This window comes from Galeopterus variegatus, unplaced genomic scaffold (genome assembly GCF_000696425.1).
Source record: "Galeopterus variegatus unplaced genomic scaffold, G_variegatus-3.0.2 Scaffold752, whole genome shotgun sequence".
Taxonomy (NCBI): Eukaryota; Metazoa; Chordata; class Mammalia; order Dermoptera; family Cynocephalidae; genus Galeopterus; species Galeopterus variegatus.
Genome location: NW_007726863.1, coordinates 510,422 through 522,362, shown reverse-complemented (window position 1 = coordinate 522,362; position 11,941 = coordinate 510,422). Strand labels below are relative to the sequence as shown.

At 56.2% G+C, this 11,941-nt stretch overlaps 1 protein-coding gene across 1 annotated transcript; it reads left to right on the top strand.

The window, feature by feature from the left end:
- Positions 1-3,581: 3,581 nt before the first annotated feature.
- CABP2 (calcium binding protein 2) lies at positions 3,582-8,140 on the top strand. Its single transcript, XM_008572105.1, has 7 exons — positions 3,582-3,719; positions 4,304-4,480; positions 5,054-5,084; positions 6,009-6,143; positions 6,878-6,987; positions 7,093-7,240; positions 7,927-8,140. Exons 1-7 carry the CDS (start codon positions 3,663-3,665, stop codon positions 7,950-7,952), a joined length of 684 nt encoding a protein of 227 aa, XP_008570327.1. The 5' UTR covers positions 3,582-3,662; the 3' UTR covers positions 7,953-8,140.
- Positions 8,141-11,941: the final 3,801 nt, after the last annotated feature.

Here is an 11,941-nt window from a genome sequence, read left to right as displayed (position 1 = left end):
TCCACCCATCCATCCAACTACCCGTTTGCTCACTAATCATACTCCACGTGCCCATCCATCCATCCATCCATCTACCAACCATTTAACCATCATCCATCAAATGATCTACCCACCCGTCCATCCAGTTAGCCACTCACCTGTCCATCTATTCACTCGACCACCCGTCCACTCATCTGTCTATCCATCTAACCACCTGTCCACCCATTCATCCTTCCATCCATCTGCCCATCTATCCATCCATCTACTCAATCATCCATCCTTTTAACCACCGACCATTAAAACATCAGTCCGGCAAATCATCCACCCATCCATCCAACCAGCCATTCTACCAGCCAACCATCCTTCCATCCATCCATCCATCTATCTACCCATCAGTTAAACCACTGATCCATCTATCCTGGATGCAGAAGCTGGGACTCCAGCTTGCCTAAGTCAGTCTGGGCAAGCCGAGGGCACCCAGATGAATGCTCCAGGATGCTGCTTATTGAACAGAAGCCAGGAGTGATTTCCGAGCCAGGCTTTCTCCTCTCCCTAGACACAAAGCCTTTGCTCCCTGAGTGAAACCTCTTTTACCCACTATACCCTGACCAGTTATAGCCCCCAATGCTTTGGGTTGTACTTTGGGACATACTTTTCTCAGCACTTTCCATCTTCTTAGATGACTATTTGGACATGGAATTATTCCTCGCATGTGGCGCCCACCATTTTTTGAGCCCTCCCTATGTGCCAGGAACTTGCTGGATCCATTGTCATTTAATTTTCACAATGGCACTGTGAGGCACCTCAGCACTTTCCATCTTCTTAGATGACTATTTGGACATGGAATTATTCCTCGCATGTGGCGCCCACCATTTTTTGAGCCCTCCTTATGTGCCAGGAACTTGCTGGATCCATTGTCATTTAATTTTCACAATGGCACTGTGAGGCACATACTAGATAAACACCCATTTTCAGGTAAGGAAACTGAGGCTCAGAGGTGAAATGCCTTTCTCAGGGTCACACAGCAAATGCATGGAGGAACCCAGGCCTGCAGGCCCTTTCTATGACCTTGCAGAAAACAGGAGAATTCCTGTCTCTGAGGAACATTTTCAGGGGTGTTACTGCCTGGGAGAGGAGTGTACTCCTGGGCTCCAGGTGCAGGGGAGCTGAAGGGTGCTGAGGGCTGTGAATGATCACAACGAGCCCTTCCCACCCACGACCACCTGGCCAGCGTCCACTCACCTCTCAGTCCTGGCCCGTCTCCACGCTGGGTGGAGGATGTTCCCTCTGCTTGCATGGCCGCCCCATCCCTGTACTCAGCCATTCCCACCGTCTTCTGGTCTTGGCTGACGTGTCAGCTCCTCAGCCCCCCCAGTCTCAGCAAGGTGTCCTTTTTGACAGCCTGTTGAGCCCTTCCCTGCACTTGCCTGTTCATCATAATTCCGGTGTGTGGATGCACACCTCCCACCAGGTGGAAGGTTCCAGGAAGCTGGAACTGGTTCCCAGAACCCAGGAAAGCACAGAGCAGGTGCTCAACAAACATTTGCTGAAGCCCTTCTGGAATTTTCTCCAACCTTTTGCCACCCATAACCTCTTGAGAGGCTATTAACCCCTCCCTCCTTCCTGGGGGCCTTTCCCCAACGTACCCTGCTGGGTTCCAGAGCCTGGGATACTCCAAGTTCACGGCTGATCCCTGTGGGGACCCCGGCACTTGCCCACAGTCAGGCCCAGGTTAAACACTGGTGGGCAATGCCTGGACTGTTGCCCCGTTCCCTTGCCTCCTCCAGGAAGCTTCCCTGATGCCTGGGCGTCAGTGCCCCCATGCACTTGGAAATAGTCTGGTGGCCCTTTTCCAGGTTAGAGGTACCTGAGAGCAGGGTCCTTAGGGTAGGTGTGGTCTGTGATGTGGGCCCAGCAGCTGGCCCCAGGCTGGCCCAGGATATTTGCCAAAGGAGTACATGAATGGACGACCATTCACGGCCGAGAGAGGCCAGAGCAGCCAGCTCGAGTGGCAGGCGTCTAGTAGGATCTGGTTCCCTCGGACAAAGGCCAGCCCTTGGAGCAGGTGAATAAATCATGAGGGGCGTGGAGCAGGGCTGGGGCAGCAACTGACCTCATTCTGGGAGGTGAGGAGCAGGCTGCGGGGAGGTGAGTGGGCTGGGGGCCTGGCAGGGGGCATGGGAGGCTGGGGGGGTTCCTGGCCCACTCCATCCTTTTTCCGTGAGAAGCAAGAGATCGAATGCCAGCAGGACCAGGTGGGAGGTACAGGCAGGAAGCGGGGAGAGGGGAGCAGAGAGGGGACGGAGGCCAAAGCCAGGTGGAGGGCAAGGACATTCAGGTGGAGCCCTGGGGAGCAGTCTGTGGGCCACGGGAGGGCTGGAGGCTGGCAGGAGAGGATTTCAGAGGGGGGCTTTGCTAGACTGGTGGGCTGTGCGAGGGGCAGTGGTAGCTAGGAAAGATGTGGACTTTGGGGGCTTGACTAGAGGTGGACTTTGGGAGGGACAGGGAAAAGAGCAGCAGGGAGCCAGGGGGTCACACCCACAGCTTCCCACTAAGCCACCCTCCCACAGGACCAGGGCAGCTGGAGTGGGGCCAGGAGGTGCCACACCATGGCCCTGCCCCAGGGCCCAGCAGATGGCAATCTCCTCTCAGGGGACCCCAACCCCTCTGAGGGCACTCCAGGAACCAGCCGGGCCCCCACCAGCCCAGCAGCCACCAGGAGGCAGGCGCTCCTCCGGGAGCTCGAGGCCCAGGTGCAAGCGGCCTATGGGCAGGTAAAAGAGGCCAGGGTGTGGGGCCATCCTCAAGTGAGGGGACCGTGAGGGAACAGCCAGGAGGCCACATCCCAATTGGGAGCCTCTGCAGTGCAGACCTAGGGCCCGGTCCAGTGGGGGGATCCAGGACATGCATCTTGATGGAGGGGTCAGCCAGATGGTCAGTGGAGGTCACGGAGATGCCCCGTCCCCACCTCAGTCCTTGCTGCACCCTGCTGCCACCCACAGCACCCAGAATTGGCACCCTTTAACTCCTGTACAAGAACCAGGAGCTGGTCCAGGCCGGGGATGCCAAGGACAAGCAGGCTGGGCAGTGCTCTGAGGTGGGGAGCCCTGGGCCGAGCTGGGGTCCTGACAGGGAGGGGCAGGGGCTTTCTGGGCTAGGCTGAGGTCACCTCCTCTCCCTGCAAGACAGTGGGGGAGGGTCTGGCATGTTCAGATCACCTGGCATTGGCTGCTTTTCTGAGGGGACAGAGACCCAGCTTGCCCTGGCACACTGGCACCACTTCCTCCTCCCGGGACCCAGGCCCTGCTGTGAAGACATGAAATCATGAAATCTCCTGATTGGCAGAGATTAGGGGCAGGGATGGGGGGAGAAGTGTGCTGGAGAGCGGGTGTCTGGAAGACCCTTGGGAGGAGGCGTGGGGAGGCTATGCCTTCCAGGGGGCCTTGGGCCCCTAGTGGCCCCCCTCACCAGTGGAGATGCTCAGAGATAATCTCGGATTAGGACCCAAGCCCCCGGGCCCAGGGCCCTCCGCCTGCCCACCCGCCCCCGGTTCTGCCCGCAAAACCCTAGGAAAATCCCTGCAGTACTCCCAGGCTCTCACTGGGAGCAGCTGGGGGCTGACAGAAGCCAACAGCATCTGCTGAGGCCCCGCCCCGGGCCACCCGGGGGCCTCCGGGCCTGGCATGGTTCGGGGGCCCATGGGGAACTGTGCCAAGCGGCCCCGACGCCGGGGGCCTAAGGTAGGAGGGCTGGGGGAGAAGCCAAGGCAGGCGGCTGGACTAGGTCCTGAAGGGCCAGGTGGGTGGGCAGAGTCCTGTGAGAGCCGGGTGGGCTTGCAGGGGGGAAGTGGGGCGGAAGGGCTGGTTGGCCACTGCCCCAAACGAGATCTTTTCCTGGAAGCCCTCAGACTCTGATCTGTCCTGGTCTTGGCTCATAGAGACTGGGTCTCCTGTGCCAAGCTCACCAGCCCCCAGATACCCATCCGCCTGCCCCGTCCCTACTACAGAGGCCCTGCTCCCTGCCAGCCAGCCCTGGCCTGGGAGACACAGAGCGGAGCAGGAGGTCTCGCTCTGCCACTGGCTTTCTCAGTGACTTTGGCCAAGTCCCTTGCCTTTTCTTGGCCTCGGTTTGCCCAACTGAACAGTTAGGGGATGAACCCTTCCAGCCTAACGTGTTAACAGGTGAAGGTCCCGTACACCCTGAGCTCCTTTCCCACTGTCCTGTGCTGGGTTCCAAAGAGAGAAGCGGCTGATGAGTTGGGGGTGGGGGCGGTCAGGCCCAGTGCTCAGCCCCACTGCCCAGCTCACAGCTGGCTCTGCTGCAGGACCCCTGGCACTGGCCCGGCTCCCCCCCAGGGGGCTCCCGCCACAGCCGCAACCCCAGCCCCAGCCCCAAGGATCAGGAGGGCCCCGGGCAGGGCGTCCAGGGCTACTCAGTGCTCAGCAGCCTGGTGGGGCCAGCCTGCATCTTCCTGCGGCCCAGCATTGCCGCCACCCAACTCGTATGTACGGCCACCCGCCTGCAGCCCACCAGCCCTTGTCCCCTCACTTTGCCCCTTCTTGACTAGGGGGGGAGAGGATTGAGCGGGGACTTCAGAGCAAAGGCACACAGATGCAGGGGTGAGGGCAGAAAGGGGCAGAGAGCAACAGGGAGACATGCCAGGAAAGAGCCACGGGACAGACCAGAGAAACATCAGAAACAGCCACCAAGGGGATGGGCCAGGGAGGCAGCAGGGCCCCCAGGAAAGGAGCAGAGAGTCACCCGGAGAGACATACAGTGACACCGAGGCCAGCATGATCGTCTGAGGTTCTGCCCAACCCCCAGATCAACCTCTGGCAAAAGGAGCTCCCTGCCCTAGAAGTGACCCGGGCAGGCGGCGGGGAAGGGGGCACCCAAGATGGCCAGGCCGGTGAGCAGGACTGGGGGGGAATCAGGTCCAAGCAGTGTCAGACAGACACAGGCCCTGTGCATGCACGTGGGGTGCAGGGATGGGTGGGAGCCCCAAGGAACAAGAAGGAAGGGGGCAGGTGCCTGGGTGGTCCAGAGAATTCCTAACCCTTCTGTGCCCCCTCAGGACCGGGAGCTGCGGCCTGAGGAAATTGAAGGTAAAGTGTTTGAGAAGGAACTAGTTCCCTGGAGGGGTGGGCATGGAGTAGGCGACACAGGGTGGGGGACATCGGGTGGGGGCCTCGGCGGTCTCTAGGAGGAACGAGGTGCAAGAGGAAGGCTGCAGGGTTTGGAGAGGTGGGGACCAGACTGAGCAGGGAGGAATTGACAGACATTCCTCACCGCCACCACCAATTGCCAGGTGGGTCACAGGGTCCCTTTTATATTTGTTCATTCAGCTGATGCTTCTTGGGTGCCCACTGTGTGCCTGGCCCTGTGTTGAGCACTGGGAAACTAGATAGATATGGCTCACGCGCTCTGCAGACGGATGTCAGTGTCAGCTACAAGTACAAACGGTGTCAAGTGCTCTGAAGGAAATGAACAAACGGGCTGTCAGGGAACAAAGCTATTTATTTATTTATTTATTTATTTATTTATTTATTTATTTTTGGAAGAAAACAAATTTAAAGGGAAGACCGGTGTCAAGTGCTCTGAAGGAAATGAACAAACGGGCTGTCAGGGAACAAAGCTATTTATTTATTTATTTATTTATTTATTTATTTTTGGAAGAAAACAAATTTAAAGGGAAGACTTCCTTGAGTAGGTGACGTAGGACCAAAGAGGAGGGGAGAGTATTCCAGAATGTGAGGTCAGGGATTTGTTTCTCCCTCTTTCTTTTTCTTTTTTAAAGTTCACTGGCGTAAACCCAGTGCCTAGAGCAGAGCTTGGCACATACTAGATGCTCCTTAAATATGTGCTGAAAGAACAAATAAAAGAAGAACATGTGCACTGGCTCAGAGGCAGCAAAGGGAAATGGATGTTCATAAGGAGGGAATGATTGGACCCAGGGGAGAAGGGTGGGCTGGTCCAGGCCAGGACCCAGGGGGATGTGGGGGAAGGACTGACCCCACCCTGCCCGGCAGAGCTACAGGTCGCCTTCCAGGAGTTTGACCGAGACCGGGACGGTTACATCAGCTACCGGGAGCTGGGCGCCTGCATGCGGACACTGGGCTACATGCCCACCGAAATGGAGCTCATCGAGATCTCCCAGCAAATCAGTATGTGCCTCAGACCCACCCCCGCCCCCAGTTCTCCAGATGCCCCAGCCAGGGCCAGGAGAGCCGGGCAGCCCAGGCACGGAGGTAACTGGTCCAGAGCCCAGGACCTTGGTCATTCTCAAGGCAAGATCTCTGCCTCTGGAGAGTCTCCCCATCCTCTATGAGGTGGGTGGGGCAAGCACCATGATCCCCATTTAACAGATGAGGAAATTGAGTCTCTGAACAGTTGACTGACTTGTCTAAAGTCACACAGCAAGTTTATTGGAGCCAGAACTTTTTTTTTTTTTTTTAAAGATGACCGGTAAGGGGATCTGAACCCTTGGCTTGGTGTTGTCAGCACCACGCTCAGCCAGTGAGCCAACCGGCCATCCCTATATAGGATCCGAACCCGTGGCCTTGGTGTTATCAGCACCGCACTCTCCTGAGTGAGCCACGGGCCGGCCCTTGAGCCAGACCTTGAACCCAACCAAACTCCACAGGAAAATTAAGGAAAGCTCCAAGAAGTTTTGAGAGTGATTTTCCTTTCACCTTTGGCCAAATCTGTGCCTTGTTTGGAGGGTGATTCCCAGCAGGAAATACAGATGACCCAGCCTTTGGTGACAGAGGGAGGGAAGGGTGCATTTGGTGAGGCAGGAGGGGAGCTGGCCTGGGCAGAAGGGAGGGCAGCGGAGGGAGGGACAGGGGCTGGGCAGGGCTGTCTGGTGCCCTGGGTCTCTCACGGACGTGACCCCCAGGTGGCGGGAAGGTGGACTTTGAAGACTTCGTGGAGCTGATGGGCCCCAAGCTGCTGGCAGAGACTGCGGACATGATCGGCGTCCGGGAGCTGCGGGACGCCTTCCGGGAGGTGCGGCCGCGGGCAGGGACGGGAGGGGGCGGCGAGTCTGCAGCGAGTGGGGCTGAGCTGGGTGGCCCGGTCGGTGACCCAGCGCCACGGCCAACGCCGCCACAGTTCGACACCAACCGGGACGGCTGCATCAGCGTGGGCGAGCTCCGGGCGGCGCTGAAGGCCCTCCTGGGGGAGCGCCTGAGCCAGCGGGAGGTGGACGAGATCCTCCACGACATCGACCTCAACGGCGACGGCCTGGTCGACTTCGAAGGTACCGCCCTCCCCGCAGATAAAGAAACAGCACCGTTAGCTCGTTAGCTCGGTTGGTTAGCGTTAGAATGCAGCCCGGGAACACCAAGGTCAAGGGTTTGGATCGACTTCGAAGGTACCGCCCTCCCCGCAGATAAAGAAACAGCACCGTTAGCTCGGTTGGTTAGCGTTAGAATGCAGCCCGGGAACACCAAGGTCAAGGGTTTGGATCCCTGTGCTGGCCGGTGTTCCCTGGTTAATCATCACCGAGAGCCCGGGGGAAGGGACGAGAAAGTCAGTTCTCAGGAAAGCTTAGGTGCTTAGGACAAGGAAGCAGATGGAGCAAGATTTGAGTCTGGGCCACCTGAACGCGAGCCTGGCTCCTCCTCCGTGCTGCATTCCCCTAAAGGGAAGACACGGATAAAATCAGTATGTAAACATGCATCCTCCGAAGTAGGCCTCAAAGTTGCTTCTGAGCTTCCTACTGGCCAGAGCAAAGAGGAAAACAGGTTCAGTGACAAGGGTATTTTGTCCACAAGACAAAGCCCCTTCTTCCCGGCCCTGAGGCCTATTCCCTACCAGATCCAGGGGATGCCCTCGAAGGCCCTCCCCTCAACCACACTCCCACCCACCCCAAAGCCAACAAATTGGCCTCATCCCTAGTATGGTCCAAAGAGCAGACCCAAAACCTTGACTTTGTCCTGGCAGAGTTTGTGCGAATGATGTCTCGCTGAGCCTGTGCAGAAGTTGGAGGCAGCAGACAGGACTCGAGAACCACAGCCTCTGCCCACCAGAGAGTTCCTTGAGGCCCGTCACCTCCGGCTGGCCCCCTCTTTCTCTCCTCCCCATTCCTGCCTGTGTGCAGTGTCCTTACCTACCTTCTCCCCGCCCCTCCAATAAGACCCTCTGCCCCATCTCTGTCTCTCTGACAATAAAGTATCTTTGAGTCTGGGGAGCTGGCTTTTGCAGCTCACTTGCTTATCCTGGAGGCACCAGTATTTGGCCCCCAAAAGTCAAGTCCTGGGGCTGTCCTCATGGACCACAAGCCTCCTCGATTGTGAGGTCCAGGTGAGCGGGGACCCTCTCTTCTTCCTGTCTGGATCCTGGGGCCAGCCCGGAGCAAGTGTCAGGAGACACCCGCGATGAGCAAGCCCAGCCTGCTCTCCCCAGCTCTGGCGTGTGTTGGCCTCTGCTGTCCCTGCCGCTCATGCTGGGAATGGCTCCTGCCAGCTCAGTGATTGCACTGGGGGCTGGAGAGAGCCCGTCCACCGAGGGCTTTCCCTGGGCTGACCTCGCTGGCTCCTGCAGCAGCCTCGGAGCTGTGCTGCTCACAGCTCCCTTCCAGAACTTGCTGTCCAGCTTTGAGGAGTGAGTTAGACAGATGAATGGCTCTGCTGTCGGCCCTTCAGGAGATTCCTCAGCTTTCGGGCTGACACTCTCTCCTCCCGGGAGCCCCGAGCCACTGACTGAGCACAGCCAGGGGGACTAGAACCTGGACATTTCTGCCAAACACGAAGCTCCATTAATGGGCAGTCTTTGCCCTGAGTTCCCTTTGGGTCACACAAGGTGTGGTCAGAGGTGCCTCGAATCAGAGGCTCTCCTGCAGTCTTGCTTCTCCCCCTTTGTCCCTTTTGCATTCCTAACTTCATCTCAGTGTCTGCCACCTGGAGGACCCATGTGACACGTCTCCCCACGCCAAGCCTGCCCCAGCCCCATTCTCCAGAATGAGGAAACCAAGAGGCCAAGTGTCTTAGGCCGTCCCTGATGCTATAACAAGATACCTTAGACTGGGTGATTTATAAACAGCATAAATTTATTGCTTACAGTTACGGAGGCTGGGAAGTCCAAGATCAAGGCGCAGGCAGGTTCAGTGTCTGGTGAGGGCCTGGTCTGCTTCTGAGGTGGCGTCTGGAGCATTGCTTCCTCCAGAGCCTCCAGAGGGGTTGAACGCTGTGTGCACACCTGGTGGGAGAGCAGAAAGAGCAAAAGAGCCTAGCTAGTTCCCTCTGGCCCTCTTATAAGGCACTAATCCTGTCCATAAGAGCGGAGCCCCCATGGCCAAATCATCTCCTTAAGGCCCCAGCTCGTAACACTGTTGCATTGGGGACTAAGTTTCAATGTGAATTTTGGAGGGGACACAAACATCCATACCTGCTAGGGGTCACGCAGCCCCACTGCCCTCTCTTCCCACACACTGTTAGACTGTTCTCTTTAAAATGCCACCTGCATTTTGTCACACTCCTGTTCAGGAACGGGCCGTGATTCCCTATTGCCCCCAGCTTAGTCCAGCCCCTCTGCCTAGCACCAGAAGGCTCCAAGAGGAGGAGGGACTGGCATCAAGTCACACACAGTTAGGTTGAAGTAACGTGGGACTTGCACCCAGGCCTGGGGACTCTGAAACAACAGTGTCAACCAGGGTGGACGCCCCAGGATCAAGGTGGACCTGGGGCGGGTCTCAGCCTCTTCTAACCATGGCAAGGGCCTGATCTACAGCTGGGAGGGAGGACAAGTCCTGACCTTCCTGGTCAAGAAGGGGTGGGAGCTCTCAGCGTCCAGTCCTCACATCACTCCTGCCAACAAGGTGGCCCTGGGACAGAGCAGGCAGGCAGCCACCAGTACCCTGCCCAGCCCAGATCCCAGATGCAGAGGTGCCAGGTCTGGCTGCAGCAACCTCAGCACCACTCGCCTGGCAGATCCCAATTAATCCTTGATCCCCAATTAGGTGATCTCTCCTGCCAATCTGGCAGGCCTGGGGATGAGGATGAGTGGCCCAGCCCCAGTGGCTTCTCTGGCAGCCACGGCCCACTCTCCTTCCCACCACCCTCAGAGCAGCACAGAGCCTAAAAGAGGCTGTCTGTCCCCTCTTCAGGGCCTAGGGGGCAGGGATGGACGTGAGCCAGAGGAAACCAGAATGAGGCTCTAGGTCAGCCTCATTCACCTCCCCAGTCCTCAGCCTGGCAGGCTGCAGTTGGGCACTGGGGGCAGCTGGTGGGATGGTCTGAAGCAGCTGTAGTATGTCTCTTAAAACCAGAAGTGCCCACAGCTTCTCCAAATCTTGTGTACACTCTCCCACCCCCCAAAATATATATGTTGATCATAATATGCATTCAGTAAGGTTTATACACCTTAAGTGTACAGCTCAATAAATTTTTACATGTAATACACCCAGGTCAAAATATTACATCCACTTATTTCATTTTAGAATAGTTTTTGGTTTACAGAATTATTGTGAAGATAGTGCAGATAATTCCCATATACCCCATACCCAGCTTTCCTTATGTGTTAGTCAGGGTTCTCCAGACAAACGGATTCTATACCTGTAGATAGACAGATGGACAGATAAACAGATAGATGTCCATTGGAAAGTCTTTCAGTTAGACCAGCAACACTTTGACATACCCCCATCATTGTGTTTGTTTTATTTTTTAGCACTTTCCCACTTTCTGGCTGTATTAGTCTGTTTTCTTTTGCTTAAAACAGAATACATGAAGTTGGGTAATGTATAAAGAAATAAAATTTATTTCTTACAGTGTTGGAGGTTGGGAAGTCCAAGGTCAAGGGGCACATCAGGTAAGGGCCTTCTTCTTTGTGGGGAGTCTCTGCAGAGTCCCATGGTGATGCAGGGTGTCACAGGGCGAGCGTGGCAAGAGCATTTTAATGTGCTCATTCTCTGTGAGGAAAATAGAGTAGTTTAGTCAGGCCCCCTCACCTCAGGTCTGGTTGGGGGTGGTTTCTCTGTGAGGAAAATAGAGTAGTTTAGTCAGGCCCCCTCACCTCAGGTCTGGTTGGAGGTGGTGCAGCACATTCTTTGTAAACAAGTTGTGTGTGGGTGGAATTAGTGCACATGCGTGCCCATGTATCTTTTGAGTTTTGTTGCTATTCTTATGTGTTCTTCAGTTTGTGAAGCAGCAGCTGGCTGGCAGAGAGCTTGCCTCTGAAAATAGAGCATGTTTACTTTGCTGGCAGCTGCTTAGTTTTTCTTTGGACTTTGCTGGTAGCAGTTGAGTTTCTGAGTTTCTTTTTAGACTGCTTAGCTCTTAGATGTTTGTGTTCAATAAAGACTGCTCTTTCTTCAACCAAGGCTCCAAGGACCTTTTGTCTGGTTACCTAGCTCATAGACCTGCATGTGAAGGGTTTGTGACCCAGTCTGGACAATGGGCTTGAGGGGTCTGTGAGCTCCAGACCCAGCCTTAGCTCTACAAGTGGCATAATCGGCAGGATTATGAGCAATTACAGGAGCCAAAAGCCATTGGAAGAAGGAGGAAATGTGGCTACTCTTGAATATGTTGTGCCCTTTGGCCACTTTCCTGCTGACCGGGATCTGGTTGCTGCTCGCTGTACTGCAAGGCAGCCTAGACCAGGCGCCACAGCGGAGAGCCCCTTGGGAGGGGGAGGAAGGGTGGCTGTCTTTGAGCGTGTGGTGCCTGGTGGCCACTTTTCTGCTAATCAGGGCCTGGCTACTGCTCACTATGCTGCAAACTAATTGAGATTTGAAGAAGAAAACAGAGTTGTTGGAAGCACTGATGATTGTCCTGGAGGATGACATGCAGCGACTGGCCACTCCTGCTTCTCACACCAGGGAGGATGACAAACCAGCGGTGAATTGGGGGAGACTGTGCATCTCCAGGCACGACCTGTTGTGCATCAGAAAGTGAAGCATGGGCCGGCCCGGTGGTGCACTGGAGAGTGCACCGCTTGAGAGCGCGGCGGCGCTCCCACCGAG